The 18069-nt window shown below is 41.9% G+C and overlaps 1 protein-coding gene and 1 pseudogene across 1 annotated transcript; both read right to left on the minus strand.

The window, feature by feature from the left end:
* Positions 1 to 310: 310 nt before the first annotated feature.
* LOC148647061 (28S ribosomal RNA) lies at positions 311 to 3672 on the minus strand (annotated as a pseudogene).
* A 1465-nt stretch (positions 3673 to 5137) lies between these two features.
* Positions 5138 to 17060, minus strand: LOC148647062 (uncharacterized). The gene is made up of 3 exons (XM_088609013.1): positions 16946 to 17060; positions 13727 to 14674; positions 5138 to 6672 (listed from the first exon to the last, which is right to left on the minus strand). The coding sequence occupies exons 1-3, from the start codon at positions 16956 to 16958 to the stop codon at positions 5975 to 5977; spliced, it is 1659 nt and encodes a 552-aa protein (XP_088465139.1). The 5' UTR covers positions 16959 to 17060; the 3' UTR covers positions 5138 to 5974.
* Between the last annotated feature and the right edge of the window lie 1009 nt (positions 17061 to 18069).

Here is an 18069-nt window from a genome sequence, read left to right on the forward strand (position 1 = left end):
GTTACAAAATTTATATCATTTATGGCCTTCACACGTGTTACAGTATGCTCCTATTCTTTTTATGCTCAGCTACTAAGATTTCCCTTCAGTGGTAAAATTCCATATAAATATTCAATACTAAAACAAGCACAGTAAAGACATTTAAATCTTTCTATGATCGACCAACACACCACAAGTGCCCCTGTCGGTCAACCAATCAAGTACCACGGTATTTTGCATCACGATGTGCGAGGCCGTAGCCCATTACCTGTGGTACGTAGCTGTGCCGCGTACTTTGAATGGCTGCATCTGTATATAGGAAATACTATTATTACCACGATGGATTCGGAGCTAACTTAATAGATCACAGCGAGGTGGCTGCTCTGATTCATACGACACCCTGACCCAGAATTAGGTCGTCTGGGAATGATTTAGCACTGAGTTCCCCACGTGCGATGCGGTGATGGGAGGGGGCGGCTGCTAGTCAGGCCGAACCCCAGCCCCGACACGAACGCCGCTCCTTGCCGGTCGGGCAGCCTGCTATCTGAGCCCAACCGGAGTACCGTGGCGCAAGGGTATCGTTGCATTTAGGCGGGTTTCTGACTAAGAGGCGTTCAGTCATAATCCCACAGATGGTAGCTTCGCACCATTGGCTCCTCAGCCAAGCACACGCACCAAATGTCTGAACCTGCGGTTCCTCTCGTACTGAGCAGGATTACTATTGCAACGACACATCATCAGTAGGGTAAAACTAACCTGTCTCACGACGGTCTAAACCCAGCTCACGTTCCCTATTAGTGAGTGAACAATCCAACGCTTGGTTGGATTCTGCTTCACAATGATAGGAAGAGCTGACATCGAAGGATCAAAAACCTCCAGTGGACTATAGTGACAGATTTTTTCCCTCCTTGCTCTATCCAATGAGCCAAAGTCGTACTCAAATCTTACGGTCACATCGATAACCATAGCAGTCTCACCCTTAACCATCACTAGGTCCGGCTTCCTCAGTTCCCCTCTCCCATCCCTGAGGTGCGGCTATTTGTGAACTTCCCATCCATACTGCTCGGACTCGAGGGCAAGTAGGGCGCACACCTTGTTGTGTCGAGCAATCCTAGCCCCCTGTACTGCCAGGCATTGCCCCAAGATATGTGAGCATGATTCAACCACCAGATGGCACCCTCTGCAGGTTTTCAGACCATCTGGAATGCCCCTGGTTAGACATTCCCTCATAGGGTATCCATTCGCCCGCAGCTGAAGGGCAGCAATGAAATGGCATTCACGAAATCCTCCAGACCTCACGATCCACGCATTGTTGACCACATCACCCCGGAAAAAATGCGACCCCACTCCCTGCACAGGTAACGCCCCCCATCTGGTAGCTTCCTCACGCCTCCAGTCACATGGTACTGGACACCTAACTCTTTCAGCAGGAGTTGCTACTACCCCTTCCTCAGGGGTTAACCTCGGCCTTCCTACATCCGCTTCTCCTGCTTTTGCCCATAGTCTCTGGAATTAATTTTCCGTCCCAGAGGCTAACACCACTGTTCTCATCACCTCATCCACAGAGTTGGAGAGTTGGTGCAGCCGACGTGCTTGGATTGATGAATCAGGCTTTCCAGTTTCAAGACGCCCAGCCCGCCATCTCTGTAACGTGAGTACAGAATGCCATTACAAATTGAGGCCGGAAGGTGCAACCACGCCTTAATGGCCTTTCTGATGATTCCATCAAGTGCCACAAGAGTGGTTCCCAGACACTCACAGTGATCCAGCACATAGATCAACCGCGGCACAGTAAAGGAATTCAGGACCACCACTTTCTGCCGAGGCTTCAGTGGCGCCTTCCCGTTTCTCTCCACCCATTCATGCATCTGCTCAACCACGGTAGGCCTCACCACACCCCTCTAAGAATTAACTCGCAACCCAAATACTTCTCCACCTCTAACAGCCCTATTTTGGGTATCTCCATTTCCCCGATCCTCCAGGCCGGGGCATCATTGATAGTAAATGAGTCCTTGGTGGGCTTGATCATGAAGCCATGGCACTTGCGCACTTGCACCTGCAGACCCGAGAGCCTGCAGAAGGCTTCAAGGATACCATTCCCTCCCATGAGCTGCTGACCAGCGCCAGATCATCTGCAAATGCCAGGGTTGTCAGATGGGCCAAACCCACCTTGTAGCCACACCCAAGCATTCCCAGTGCATGGATGAGGGGGTCCAGCGCTAGATTAAATAGCAAAGGGGACAGAGGATCCCCTTGGTTCACGCCCACCTTTATCTCGATCTCGGGAGTTTGCGCTCCATTGACCTCGACTTTAGTTGTGCAGTCCTCATAGGAATTCTGGATTATTCCAATCATATGCTGGTCTACATTTCTCTGCCTAAGAACCCACAGGATGTGTTCATGAGAGATGGAGTCGAAGGCTTTAGCAAAGTCGATAAATACCACTGCAAGTTGGTTGCGCTCTTTTTTGCAGTGTTGGAGTAGGTCTTACAGCACCTTTACATTTTCAGAACACCCAGGGGCGACGATGAATCCCCTCTGTCTAGGATTTAACGGAAATGCCCTCGTTAACCTTCTTGTTAAAATCCTGGAAAAGAGCCTTAAGATCAATGAACTGATGGTAATTGGTCTCCAGTTACTAACATCCATCAAGGCTCTCTCGTCCATTGATTTAGGTAGTAGTATTGTACGACCCTGCTTAAAAGCCTTTGGCACGACTCCCGAGACCAGCCATGAATTGAAGACTGATGCCAACATCTCGCCATTTGGATACTTCTCAGCAATCACCCATTTGCTGATCCTCTCAGGTCCTGTGGCGGTAGCGTTCTTTACCTGGCAGAGATTTTCAACTACCTCCTGTGGTGAGATAATTTGAACGAGTGGTCCATTGCCGGCCATTCCAGAAGGGGTGAATCTGCCCAGTCCGCCAAAGGCTCCTCTGACCTCCCACTTTCTTTTGAAGTACTCATGCACCTCATCAGGTGGTACTCATCGGTGGTCATCGTTCCACGGCCCCGGGATGCAGCGGGGTCGTGGCTAGGGGGGCTGTAATGCCCGCCACCAGGGCGGCAGGCCAACTTTCCCCCAGGCCCTTCCAAGCTGACCTGGAGCCAGTCGCGGCGCACCGCCGCGGAGGAAATGCGCCTGGCGGGGGCCCAGCCCAGCCAGGAAGCGGTCCAGCTGGGGGATCTGCTGGTCCCGGGACGGTTGACCGGAACCCACCGGGTTGAATCCTCTGGGTGGACTGCGCAGACCCCACCCGTTTACCTCTCCGCAGTTTCACGCCCTCTTGAACTCTCTCTTCAAAGTTCTTTTCAACTTTCCCTTATGGTACTTGTCGGCTAATGGTCTCGTGCCGGTATTTAGCCTTAGATGGAGTTTACCACCCACTTTGGGCTGCATTCACAAAAAACCTGACTCCGAGAAGACCGGACCCCAGCGTGACGGGGGCCGTTACCTGCCTCACACCGTCCACGGGCTGAGCCTCGATCAGAAGGACTCAAGCCCCTGGTCGATGCCGGGAGAGGCGGTCTTCCGTACGCCACATTTCCCGCGCCCGCCGGACGGGCGGAAATTCGGCGCTGGGCTCTTCCCTCTTCACTCGCCATTACTGAGGGAATCCTGGTTAGTTTATTTTCCTCCGCTTAGTAATATGCTTAAATTCAGTGGGTCGTCTCGTCTGATCTGAGGTTGTAGCCGGAAGGCGCTGGGGTCTCCCCCAGCGCGGTGCGAGGCCGACGGCGGGACACCGCCGCTGGGCTCTTGCGCTTCGCGGTCATCGCCGCAGGCGGTCCTTCTTTTAAAACCAATGTTTAAAAGGGATAGTTATTACCTTGCCACAAATGACAACACTGCATTTGATGACAGTTTTCATTGACTGCATTGTTTAACAGCTCAGCATTTTTGTGTTGACTAGTGGGAATTACATTCATAACTAGGGGCCAAGACATCAATCGGACCATTTTCGAACCCCTTTATCCAAGACAAAAGGGAGCCAGAGCCTAACCCAGTAAGCAACAGGTGCAAATGTGTGCACACACTCCTACCATGGCCAGTTTTCCCAGAAGCCAACCCACCTGCCTTTGGATTGTGGGAGGAAACCTGAGCACCCTTGCAAACATGGGGAGAACGTACAAACTGCAAGCAGACCACACCTCACAAATTGAACTCGGGACCCCAGCACGGCAAGGTACTTTAGCAATGAAAAACTCATTGGCCCCACCCAGGGGCCAATAGATCAACAAATTATGAATTCATAATGTGTAAATGAGTCAGTTCAGTTCAGTTGTAGTTTCATGGAAGGAACTTATAGTTTTTATTCTCCTTAGCTTCCAATTAAGAGCTGACAGCACATGATGTTTCAAGAAGTAATATTTTATAGTGTGTTAGTGGGGTGTTTTCTGCAACTTTGTCTTCTTGTTTCTTCAGCCTGTGAGCGTTCTGATGCAAAGCTGTATTGTACATGAGGAGAAGGTTGATGCTTATAGGAATCTGTTGTTTGATTGTCAGAGGTTTGAAGTGAAATCTGTAAAGAGAATGTGCTACCCTAGTGTTTTGACTTTGTTTTAGTATTCACTATTCATAACCTGGTTGAAAATCTTTGTAAAGCATAGCAATAAAATTTACAAACTGTTACCTGATTGAGTGCCTGTAACTACAGGTAATTGATTTTTACTTTATTTCTTCATATTATATTGTCTAAATACAAAGTATAATGGATGAAGTATTATTGAAGTGTACACATTTGATACAATGATGATTTACTGTGTGTCCCTCTATGCCAATACATTTTACTACATATTTAAATACTGTTTGTCTCATTGCCAGCAAACAGGCATACAGTATCTTTCAATTTGTGCAAGCCTGGGCATGATGAGAGTATTTTTTATCAATCACCATTATCATCAATTTGGCTGATGCTTTTATTGAAAACAAATGACCTTTCCATCCATTAATACTCAGTAGGGTATTTTACTGAAGTAATCTAAGTGACTTGTATAGCTCAATGGTATGAATGCAATTGTATAAGATCAGTCAGCACTTCTTGACAGAAACAGTTGTAAATATATAGATATGTAAATAAGTAGAATATTCTAGATGCAGCCAGTTTTGTAAATCCATCTCTCCAAACACCCAAGATGGGCCAAATGGCCTCCTCTGATTTTCAAATGTTTTTAAGTTTATTTTCGCATGCATCACTGTTTTATTGTTATCATGAAAACAGGGGATACATTTGAAAGAACCAATGCAAACATAATGTAGACATACAGTACAGTAGACAGTCAGAAAGTCCAAACGATTATATTTCAAATATGCATTCAGCAGTGATTGTGCAATCAATTTGCATATGATTTAAGTAATTGAAACTTCAGTCGAATGAACACTGTCTGAATGCCTGTCAGTGAGTTTTAGGTCGTTCTAAATTTACTGTATCAAGACTTTTTTTTTCTCCTAGAAAATCGCTAGGAACCCTATCCTATTTTGGACAGTAGTGCATCACACAGTCCAGTTCCTCATCTCTACCTTACCTGCTGCAATTTTACAAAGCGGAACAGGAGGAAAAAAAATAAAATGATACATTCATCCATTTTCTAACTACTTCATTTAAGTATCAGTATCAGGTCAGTATCAACAGGAGGAGTGATGCAGGTCCACAAGCACTCAGCACATCTCCAAATCTTCTGCTTTACTGTCCCCACCAAAGCCTTGCAGCAACAGCTCTGTGTCCTGTAGAGGTCAGTTATGTGTTGTAAATCATTATGCCAGTATTGTGATTAGCTTGTGTAACTGACTGCTGTCTTATAGCTGCTATACTGCAGGGTGCCTGCATCAGTGGGAATGTCTAGAGTAATGGCACTGTGCAGCACAGTGATAAGCTTGATAAAGAGATGTTATTACCATAAAACATGTTTTACCCAGTAAAAGCTGTGTGTGCTGTTCTGTAAATTAAATGTAACAAAGTCATTACCAATACATTCAATTAAAACATCTATGGCTATGTGACTCGACAGCATCCAACCTCTTCTTCTGTTGCATCTGTGTCAGTCACCTGCACTGTTGTTTGATAGGTGTTGATTAACTTACTTGATTTTTTTACTGCATGTGTGCGTTCAGTATCCTGTGTTTGTAAACTGTCTTGCCTCTCTCTCTGATTTGTTTCTCTTTCTTGTCCTGCCCGTTGAAGTGTTGTCACCTCTCTGTCCTTGCATTCCAACATCCTTTCTGACATCTTCTCTTTCAGCACATCCCCGTGTGTAAAAAGAACCAGGGTGAACCTCACAGACTGTTCTCCAAAAACTTCTTGGATGGCATCTCCTGTCCTCCTCCCATTCCCCACAGGCTGGTCCAGCGGTACCACTAGAAGAAGTGCATAGGAGCCCGGCTCAGACAAGCTGACGTAGCTTTCGATCTGACTTTGGATTTCATCCAGTGAAAACTCGGTGGAAAACCAGTCCGGCATATTTATCACTGCTACTTGCCTGCCGAACACTTGTCCTTTTCTAATCTCACACTCCTTTTTGCCTGCAGAACTGCTAGCTGGAGACATACTTGTAAATTCCTCCTGCCCCAAGATGGTGTTTCCCACTCCACTCTTTCCAGACCCAGTCAATCCCAGCAGCACCAGCCTCAGTCCAGGCAGATCAGATGCTTCCAGGTCACCTGGAACAAGTCTCTGTCCTTTAGTCATGGGCTCTAAAAAACAGTTAAGAAGCAGAATTTATTTTATGCACTGTATTTACATCTACTTACTGTATACAGAAATCCATTTTTTATGCAAAGGTAACTCTGACAAAGGGTTGTTGCAAGAAAGCAAACACAAATTACTGTAAGCTTACTTTGTGAGAAGAGAAGGGAACTGTGGCAGAGTGGACAAGTCATGACTAGAAGATGGCAGCATTGCAACAGTGCCTGGGATACAGGGGCTCTCAAAAAGTATTCACCCCTCTTGGACTTTTTTACATTTTATTGTGTTAGAATAGGGAATCAAAATATATTTAAAACTAGGGATTTTTGCCAACGATTGAAAGAAAATACTCTATGATGTCAAAGTCAAAGCAAAATTCTTCAGATCTTTCTAAATTAATTATAAATATAAAATGTAAAATTACTGATTGCATACAGTAAGTATTCTTTGAGCTTATAGTTGGTAGAGGCTTGTTTGGCAGAAATTGTAGCCATGAGTCTTCTTGGATAAGTTTTTACTAGCTTTGCACAATTTGCAACAACTGCAATTTTTCTTTGCAAATTCTTCTTTGCAATATTGCTCAAAACCCCTCAGGTTGGATGGGAAAAGTTGGTAAACAGCCATTTTCAACTCCTGACACAGACTCTTGATTGAAGTAAGGTCCAGGCTTTGACTGGGCCACTCTAGAACATGAACCTTTTAAACCACTCCAGTGTGGTTGTAGTCATATGTTTTGGGTCATTATCCTACTGGAAGATGAGCCTTCTCCCAAGGCTCATGCCTCTTGCAGACTGCAGCAGGTTTTCTTCCAGGAGTTCTCTGTACTTTCTTGCATCCATTTTTCCTTCTATCTTCACACGTCTTCCAGGCCCTGATGCAGTGGAGCTTCCCCATAAAATGAAACAGCCACCGCCATCCTTCTCAGTAGGTGTTCTCTGGATGAGGTTTACTGTTATTTTTGTGTTATAACAAGTGTTTTTTGCCTCTCCCATGATCAAATTTGTGAAGCCATTGTCATTTGCCGTTTTTCCCATCTCAGCCATGAAAGACATTCCTTTACAACTTTCACCGGCTTCTTGGTCATCCATTTAAATGGACTTTACTGTGCTTTGGGGATATGTAATGCCCTGAAAATATTTTTTCACCTGATTGGGGTTTTTCAACATCCCTATCCCGGATTTAGTTTAGTCGTTTTTGTTGGGAGCTGTACTAATCAATTGTGGGACCTCCCAGAGATAGGCATATTTATCCTGAACTGTGAACACCCTAAATGCATGCAGATGCACTCCATACAACAAATTATGTGACTTCTGAAGCCATTTGGTTGCACCAGAGCCTATTTACAGATGCAGCCATTCAAAACAAGTGGGCGATACCGCATTATTTTGCGGTGCGCTTTACGCAGTCTACCGCGAGTTACCGTAAATTCTCCTATAGTACCGCGAGCAAAATAATAGTATCCGGAATTTCCGCAAGGTGGAGCTAATAAAGCTCAACCTCTCATGTTTGAGCTGTCGCCATCAAAGTCTTTAACGAAGATATTACTAATAGTATTAATAATGAATGACCTTGGACAAGTTGTAAACTCAAAGTATTGCCCTGGTCCCCATTCTTTTTTTCATTGACCGTCTTTGTAAAAGTAACACCACAGCATTTCGCAATCACGCATTTGTTTCCAATCATGCAAAGTACAGTAATTTTTGAGAATCTCTGATTCACCATGCCTTTCACATGCTCATAAAAGAGATTGATTTAGGAACATACACATATTACTGTATGCAAACTGTATATGTATATTTAATGTCTTTACTGTGCCCGTTTAAGTATTGAATATTTATATGGAATTTTACCACTGAAGGGAAATCTTAGTAGCTGAGCATAAAAGAATAGGAGCATACTGTAACACGTGTGAAGGCCATAAACGATATTAATTTTGGAACATAAACATACAGTATATGGCTGGTCTCAGTACTTTAAAGAAAAAATACACACCAGTATTCCATTTCTCCCTAAACATTTTAAGCATCGAAGTCTTTAACTAACGTGATACCGGAGTCAACAAGCACTATTTTTAGAATTTGATTAAAAGGAAATATAATATGGAATTGCGTATCTAAAGAAATTAATAACGATATAATTATATTCATGTACCGCAACACAAGAATTGTACACGCTGTATGATGTCTGTTGATAATGTTTGTAGGGCTTTTTCAACACCTCCCATGTCCTTGCCAGTGGTGCTGTGGGTTAGGTTCCTGACTCCTACATCACACGTTGCGTGTTTGAATCCAGCTGGAACCATGACTTTTTTTTTAAACATACATTTCTTTAAAAAAATAAAACGTTTCCCTGGCTCAGAGATTAAATAAAACTTCACTTGCACCAAACAAATTTATATTTCTAAATATCACATGATCGAATTTAAGTCATTTTAATAACAATGAATAGTCACCTATGCGTTACAATATAAAAATTTATATTGATTTAAATCGCGTTTAAATCGCCTTTATTTAAAACCCATAAATAAAGCTGATACTGTTTAGACTTTTAATTATTTAAAACTGTATTACAGGAGCACAATGCACAATGCAATGTAAATCGCGGTCTTCTGTGTAATAATGTTCACCTCTCTGTCCAGCAAATTAACAATAGTAATAATAATGAACTTTATTGTATATGGCGCCTTTAAAGGTGGCTCCTCAAAGCGCTTTACAGGATAAAAACAATAACAACAATACTAATACTGTTAGGCTGGGCAAACAATTTTTTTTTAAGAAATACAAAATGTGATATAATGATGTGTTCCGGCTTAGACGAAGAGCATAACACGTGGGCGGCGTAGCGGTCCGCTCTGGCTTTCCCATCTACTGTATACCGATACACTGCAAGTACAACCCCCCTCTCTGCGGGAGTGCTGGCTGTGACAAATTAAACCAGTTTCACAGGTATTTTCAAAGTAGAAGGGGGCGAGATTTCCATAGAAAGACACCTCCTCCCCTCAAAAACCCAGTAAGTACAGTACTTACTAGTTAAGAAAGCTAGGCTCCTCAATGAAATAGCTTTAACATGCTAATGCGTTGGTGTAAAAGTCCAGGCGTGGCAAGCTTCTAATGTCAACCCGGCTACGGCGAAAGGAACCCTTCTTTCATTGGAAGACAATGAACATATTCTAGCCCTAAATGAATTAATAGCAAACATGGTTTACATAAAATACATTTTTCCAAGAAAGTTTAGCCTTTGTCACTAATGAAACCACTAAATAAAGACATGAATATAGAAATCTTAAGATTTTTAAAATACATTACTTTGCTAAAATTTATTTTAAAATAAAAATGATTACAAATGCCAGCGGAGAGAGAGAACAGGGGAGGGATGTTGGTTTTGCATAAGGGGCTATTGAAATGAGGTCTATTTGGGAATGTGGAGTTACATGTTCTGGCTGTTTGTGAATTATCGTTGTTGAGTATGGAGTGTTGAGGTATTGATTTTGTGTAATGCTTTATGTTGAAAATTGAGGTGGATTTTGTTTATGATAAAGAGGATAAACTGGGATGGGAGGAGGGTTTGGTTTTGCATAATTGGCGGGATTATGATAATTGGAGGAATTTGAGAGAGTTTAATGGTTTGATATATTTGATTTTGTATTGTGGTTGTTATCTATGTTTTTGGTTGGTATTATGTTTATATGGTTGTTTTTGTTGGTTGGTCGTTAATATGGTTATTATGTTTATTGTGTCATTTTTGATTATTGGATGTAATAATCAAAAGAGAGAGAGAGAGCGAGCGCCTTCTTTTTACTTTTGTAGCCAAAGGGCCTTGCAGATCAGATTCCCTTCCCCCTACAGAAAGACAGACACATGTTTTCACAGTTTAGAAGCCACTCTTCAGACGCAGGTGAGCGAGCATCTGAGCCTAAATAAAAAGAAAAAGCATTTTCAGAGAGCAATTACGCTGTGTTTATGTAGAATAAGTGATTAGGTTTATGAGCAATCCAATTACTTATTCGTTTAAAACGCTATATAAAATCAAGTTTATTATTAATTTGCTGGACAGAGTGGTGAACATTATTATGCATAAGACAAATATATCGATTTACGTTAAAAGACATTTAATTAAACACGGGTTTGTGATTTAAATGGGAATGGGGGTGACAGGAACTCTTAATCTAAATAAAAATAAAATAAATAAAACAGGTTTCGATAGTTAATAACCACTTTTTATGCACAAAACACAGGTGATTTTTCTTCCTCCTGATCAGTTTAGAAAGCTGTGTACGCTGTAAGGTTTTTACTTCTTAATTAAACTTTTAAAATACACGTTTTGAATCGAAAGAAATACTCTTCCTGGTACAGTATGTATAGCAGACCAGCACGTCTTTTTTCTCCAATCAGAGGGGTGTCAGATGGTGTCAGCCAATCACCATTCTGAAGCCCTACCATAATCTCTGGTATAGGGATACCCAAGTATTCTGTCCGATAGTTTAGATAGATGATAGATACTTTTATTGATCCCGTGAGGGAAATAAAGTAAATAATTTTCATTTTAGGAAATTATTAAACACTCGGTTAAAAGCAAAGGAGATTGTCTGTTATAGTGGACATAAAAATAAGAGTTTGCTGCGGCGTTATTGGAAACCCAAATTTAACAAAAAATCGCTGGCATTATATCCTAGAAGACACAGACCGGCGCCAGACCGGGAGAATGCCCGCAGCGTAAAAGAAAATGCCTGATGAACTAGGAATTGGACAGTTTCCAAGTGCTTGTACAATCGATGGAAATGTGCAAGTAAATGTGCAAAAGAAATAAACAAAATAATAATTTATTTCTTTATCATATTGGCTAGCTAATGTCCCCTCTTTGCTAGTGTAAGAAAACCGGCACAGGGACGCCAAATATGTAATCATAGCCGTAGCAAAATTAAATGTAGTGGCTCTCTGAAGGCACCAGTTCTGTAGGGTTTGGGCATTTACTGAGACAATTATTAATTGTAGCAGTAAATCACAAAGTCGTTTCTTTTGATGGCTTTAGAGTCCAACCATGCGACATAACTCAAACAACGCACACACTAATACACGAGGATACATTTATTAATACATAAAATATACATGTAAACCTAACAGATCTTATCGAGAGGGTTATCAGAATACAAAAGGTATATTCAGTCAGTTACAAAGAGTTACACATATCAAGAGGACATACGTTCAGTATATCATTCATTAAGACCGTTTCATAAATGAACTTGGTTATAACTTCTACATTAGATACTCAAAACAAGTACATAACTCTTAGGAATTAAATTGATATCAACTGGTTCGGATAACAATTGAATTCTCGAGCTGTAATGCATTGAAGTTGAATACTCATCCAATTTCTGGGGATTCAGATCTTCCTGCGGGCACAAAGAAACAGTTGCGACGGTGCGCTGCTGATGCTCACTGTTGGCTTTAACTAGCAAAGTTTGTGCACAGGAGAAAAGATGACTGTGGGTCCCAGCAAGTCAGAAAGAGGACCGGTTCGTTCCTGATGAAGAGCTAGTTCTGAATAGTGATTCAGCTGTCCACAGTTCTGACCTGTTCATGAGGCCTGCTGCTGTTGCTAACCTCGGGTGGATCCTCTGGTTACTCTCTGGCAACCTCCGCTCTAGACTCTTAGAACAAAGGAAAGTTCTGGCACTCGGACACACTGGCCGTTCCGTGGTTGTCCGGGCTGAGTCTCAGGATGGTAAGGAGGCGCGCTGCGAGAATGTCCTGCCCTTGGGAGCCTTCTGCTCCTGAGCCGTCCTGCCCTGGAATTCTCCTTTGAATTCCCTTTAGAAAAGTCCACAGAATTCTCCTGAATCCTCCTCCTGAATCTTACTGAATCTTACTGAATCTCACTGAATCTCACAGGCTCTCTGTGTTGCCTGTTTTTACCTGGAGGAACTTCAGCTCGTTGATTGGCTGAAAGTTCCATGGGCATCAGAGTCCCACGTGGGTTACTCGGCCCTACCAGTCCCTGATTGGTTGATCAAGGTGAGATATGAGTCGCTTACTCCTGACACTTAGTAATGCAGTCCAGATGTCCAACTGGCACTCCCTAGACAGATAGGCGCCAATGGATGACCATTGATCATGATAGCCAGGCTTAGCTAAGTGCATCCCCCTTTGGGAGCTGTCCTAGGACCTTAAATCACCCTGCATGAATAGTCTGTCTGTGGCTGCACCACAAAGATGAACAGAGAAATGGGGCCTCATTTGGGAAGCTCAGAAACACTTAGTTCTGCCTTATTATTAAGCCTCGCCGCTACACTAGTTAGTGGCTGTGTTTCTGCGTTGGGTAGCAACGGGTGACTGTTCTCAGGCGGAAGATGTAAACAGCTTAATTTTCGTGTTAAATAATTTTTTTAATTAAAATTCATTCTATACAGCAATCGCATATTTGGGTACCGTTTAATAAAACTTTCATGCTTAAAATGTTTAGGGAGAAATGGAAGACTGGTGTGTATTTTTTCTTTAAACTACCAAGACCAGCCATACACAGTACAGTTTACATACAGTAATGTTTATGTTCCTAAATTAATATCGTTTATGACCTTCAGATGCGTTATGCTCCTCTTCTTTTTATGCTCAGCTACTAACATTTCCCTATAGTGGTAAAATTCCATATAAATATTCAATACTAAGCGGATTAAAATGTGCACAGTAAATCTTTTCACTACCAACCAATGCACCACGAGTGCCCCTGTCGGTCATTTTTGCCAGCCAATCACTTACCGCGGTGCCCTGCGGTGGCTTGTGGGTAGTTTACCGTACTGCGGGTTTGTACCGTGCATTTTGAATGGCTGCATCTGTAGGTGTGCCATAGTAAAGGAGGGGTGAGTACTTATGCAAGCACTTATTTTCTGTTTTTATTTATAATTAATTTAAGAGGATCTGTAGAAGTTTGTTTTCACTGTGACATTATAGAGTGTTTTGTGTCTATCCATGTACTGTTGTTTTGAATTTCTCCGCAGCTCCCCTTCCTACACTATCCTCAAGGGGGAATCTGTTACAGTTGTTATATAAGAAAATAAAGCAAACATACTTGGTGTGGAGTCTGAGTTGGGTTTTCCCTCGGGCTCTTTTCCTAGTTCCACTTTGTCTTTTGGGTTTGGGAGGTTCAAGTTCATGACCTGTCTATTCCTGTTTCCTTCCTTCATCACCAGCTCTTCTTCCCTGGGCTTCTGCTTCTGCGGCCGTTCCACTTCTGGGCTGTCCACTTCACTTCTGGTTTTTGGATTCCTTCTCCTTTCATGTTTCTCCTTAAAACCTTGCTCCAGTTTGTGTCCTGCACCCCCGTTTTGCACTTCATTCTTCTTTTGTATACAGTCTTTCTGCTCACTCACTTTCTCACCCTGTTCTGTCAGGATCTCATTCTTGATGTAGACCCCGTTGTTTTCTGTTGCCAATTTTTCACTCTTTTCTAACAGTTTTTCTATCTGCATAGGATTCGTCCTGTTCTTAGTACAAAGGACGTGGTATCTGTCCCCACACTTCTTCAGCAGCTGGTGGAGCTCCTCTCCCGCTGACTCGATGAGCTCCTCAATCGTTCTGCCCTCCAGGGACTCCTTGCAAGTGAACAGCAGCATGGTGTGCCACCAGGCATTCTGGTTGAAAATCTCACTCAGTTCTTTTGCAGCAGCTTTCTCAGTTGGACTGTCGAGGGGTATCACCAGGAGCAACGCATGGGGCCCCGGGAAGCAGAGAGATGCACTGAGCTCGATCTCCTGTTTAACCTTTTTTGGGGTGTCTAGCCGAAGAGTCCCATCCCAGCCGGGTGTATCGACCAGAGTGATCTGCCTTCCAGCCACAACGCCTTCACTTTTTGTGCTTAAAGTTGTTATTCTGTCTGTCTGAAATTCCTCTCTTCCCAAGATAGTGTTCCCTGCTGTACTCTTCCCAGCCCCAGCTCTGCCAAGGAGCACAAGTCTCAGCTCTGGGAGATGGCTTATCACATCAGGAGCCCCAGGTTGGCTATCTGGGAGCCCCTGGCCTGTAGGAGAAGTACAAAAGGCAATTACTCCAGTTTTGAGATTGAATAATATAGAGAACTTCCACATAAGCATCCTATCTGGCATATGTTTGCTCATTTCAATACCATCTTACACCCCTGCACTTCAAGGATAATAATAATATTAATAATAATTCCTTACACTTGTATAGCACTTTTCTGGACACTCCATTCGAAGTACTTTACAAATAATGGGGACTCCCCTCCACCACCAGTGTGCAGCCCCACCTGGATAATGTGACAGCAGCTATAGTGTGCCAGTCCACTTCCCACACACCAGCTCTAAGTGGGGTGGAGAGCAGAGAGATGAAGCCAGTTCATAGATGAAGATTATTAAAGGCCGATGGGAAATTTGGCTAGATCACCGCAGTAACACTTCTACACTTTTCGAGAAATGCCCTGGGATTTTTAATGACCACGTCAAGTCCTCAGTTTTACATCTCATCTGAAAGACAACATCTTTTTACAGTATAGTCTCTCCATCACTATACTGGGGCATTAGGACCCACAAAGACTGCAAGGTGAGCACCCCCTACTGGCTCTAGTAACACCTCCAAGGAGGTCTCCCATCCAGGTACTCGCCAGGATCACACCATCTGAGCTTCACTGGGTTGCCAGTTGTGATCTGCAGGGTGAAATGGCTGCTGACCTATGATGTGGGTGTTGTGACACTTTCAAAACTGAAACTGTTTTAAAAATGGCAAAAGTCATCCGTCTTTTCTTGAAGTAAACTTGACCCAAACTTAGGTCTTCTGTGATAAATTTCAAGACAAACTAATTAATAATACAGAGGATTGGTGGTGATCATGTAAGAAATAGAATAATAAAAGTCCTACTCATAATAGGAAATTCCCACTACAACGTATGCATTAACTGATAAATACTAAAGCCATTCTTTAATCTCTCATCACATGCCCAACTTTAGTAACATTAAACCTAGGCTTTGTAATCTTTTATGCAAGATAAATTAATGACACACTATATAATATTTTGGTAGTCTCCTAATTTGTCAAAACATTAGCAACAATAGGCAAGTTTCCATTATAGGGGATCAGAGGTGCAGTGGTGTTTTGCCTTAAACCTGTTGCTACTTACTGATCACTGTAGCTGTCAGATTAAATGACAAAGGGAAGTGATATCCAGAGGATTAAATAGGATAATTAATAAAAAAATAAGAGTTTCACCTTCACTTTGAGAACTTTTAAATAGATAATAATATTAAAGTGACCCAAAAATAATGGAATTCACATAAATGCAAACTGAGATCCAACAATTTTAAAAATGAGATCCCAACATATTTTCCATCAGTCTCATAAGCAGTCAAAATATTTAGCAAAGATTTTATGGAAATCTAAATCAAATGAAAAGACTTTCTCTCTGAATTGTGTGGCCGGTTTAAGGAGATCTAGGCAGGCTTCCATTGCCTTCCTTGGGATGATCGTTCCCCAGATTGATTGGATATTAGTGAACCACGCAGTTCAGGTGCACACACAGTTTTTCTTTACTGTTACAGTAACTCAGGTGAAGACTACTCAGCCAGGAGAATTACAGCAGATATGATCCAGCTGCAAATATTTGAAACACCTCGTGACCAGTTCTGGAGCAGGCCACTGTGATATTTGGTAGTAGTTCATAATATTGTGCTATGTCTGACCAGAAATAGATTCCCAGACATGCACAGTTAATTAGGCATAGAGCAATAATTTGAAAACCATTGGCGTACACTGCCCTAGACTGTAGAGCATATTAAATTACTGGGGTACAGACAGCTCTCACACACAGACAAGTGGAAGCAATGGATTTGGAACAGAAAAGGTAATTGTATGTTTCCGTGACATACCCTGAGAGGAGCGGTGACAGCTGCATAACTTCATATATGAATGGAGTCCCTTTGTATACAATGAGTGTCACAGTGGTGTGAGTGAACTGACTCACTGATTCAAACTAGAACCTCTCTTTTGCTCTTTTATATATTAACCTACAGTAAAAAAACATGTTGCAGATATTTCATACGTATAACCCTTTTTTTAAGACCAATAAAGATAACGTAATAAGTCATTGATTAAAATATTTCACAGGGAATGTGAGAAAATAGGATCGAAAACCAGGAATCAGCTGAAAGAAGATTTAGTAAAATTTTAGGTTCTTGGATTTAAGCAGAAAAAAAGACTTTGAAAGCAAAACCATGACATTCATATTGAAAAACAATAATGAGAGTATTACAAATCAGAATTAGAAAATAGCAGAACTCACAGAGGTCGTCCATGAATGCTGCAGAACCCAACTCTTGAAATGTCCCTCCTTGTTCTCACAGTCAAATACTGTAATTCTGATGTTGAACTTGTGAAGAGCAAGATTTGAACGTGGAAAACCTGTCAAGGCAGGAACTCCCACGCCCTTTGGTTTTGCATTCATGGATGACGACATAAAAATAGCAACCTAAAGTAAATGAAGCTGCATCTAAAATGACAGTGCTTAGATTTACTATACTGGTTTTATACATTGTTTTGTGATGCATTGTTTTGAACCCTAGTCACATGGCACCCGGCCTCTTGAAATTAAGCTCAATTTCAACTTATTTTTTTCTCTGAAGGTTCAACGTGATATTGCACTAGATAACTAATAACAATCAATGTTACAGAAAATGTTCACAAGCACATGCACACAAGTCCTTATTTTATCTCACATATAACTTGTAATCACAAAATTTTATACATAATGCTCATGAACCTTTTGGATGAACCTTTCCTGATGGAAAAATCCAATTACTGCCCCTTTCACTTTGTACAGTACTTATACTGGATAGGTTCTGTTAACAAATTAATGATAACTTTCCAATAACAAACACTTTGAGAACTTTTTGGGCTTATTTTATTCCCTGCATTTTCACATAATGTACTGCCCCACATCATGCTTATACATCTCACTATATGCCATTCGTGGTTCGAGGGGTTATTCCTGTCCATTTTATCTCTCAGGTCCCCCAGTAAATGACATTCCCTGGTATAGTCAGTGGGCCAGCTGTGTGCTTACAGCAGCTTGTACCCTACACACAAAGAAGAAAAGATACCTGTATATAGAGTACTTACGGTATAGCAGAATAGAAAAATAATGTGAAAAGAAGCTTAAACATAATAAGGTTTTCGGTTATGTTAATTATTTTTATGTACAGTGATGCCTAATAAAAACAGCTGGTATAATCCGAAATATATGTATCACATAATAATTTAAATATGGAGACGCATTAAAAATAGATATTCAAATAATCATTTATTAATTTAATGTCTTACCACATAAATTATTTAAGGTTTTATTTCAAAAAGCAGTTCCAGAAGAGAGAGACTTGTGCTCCATGAATACAGTGAGTGCTAAAACAG

This window comes from Lepisosteus platostomus, chromosome 16 (genome assembly GCF_059453375.1).
Source record: "Lepisosteus platostomus isolate fLepPlt1 chromosome 16, fLepPlt1.hap1, whole genome shotgun sequence".
Classification (NCBI taxonomy): Eukaryota; Metazoa; Chordata; class Actinopteri; order Semionotiformes; family Lepisosteidae; genus Lepisosteus; species Lepisosteus platostomus.

What these genes read in the sequence shown, in the direction of transcription:
- LOC148647062 (XM_088609013.1), bottom strand. An exon ending in CAACTCAGACTCCACACCAA is followed by an intron (nt 6,673 to 13,726) that starts GTATGTTTGCTT and finishes ACTGTTTTTTAG; the next exon opens with AGCCCATGACTAAAGGACAG.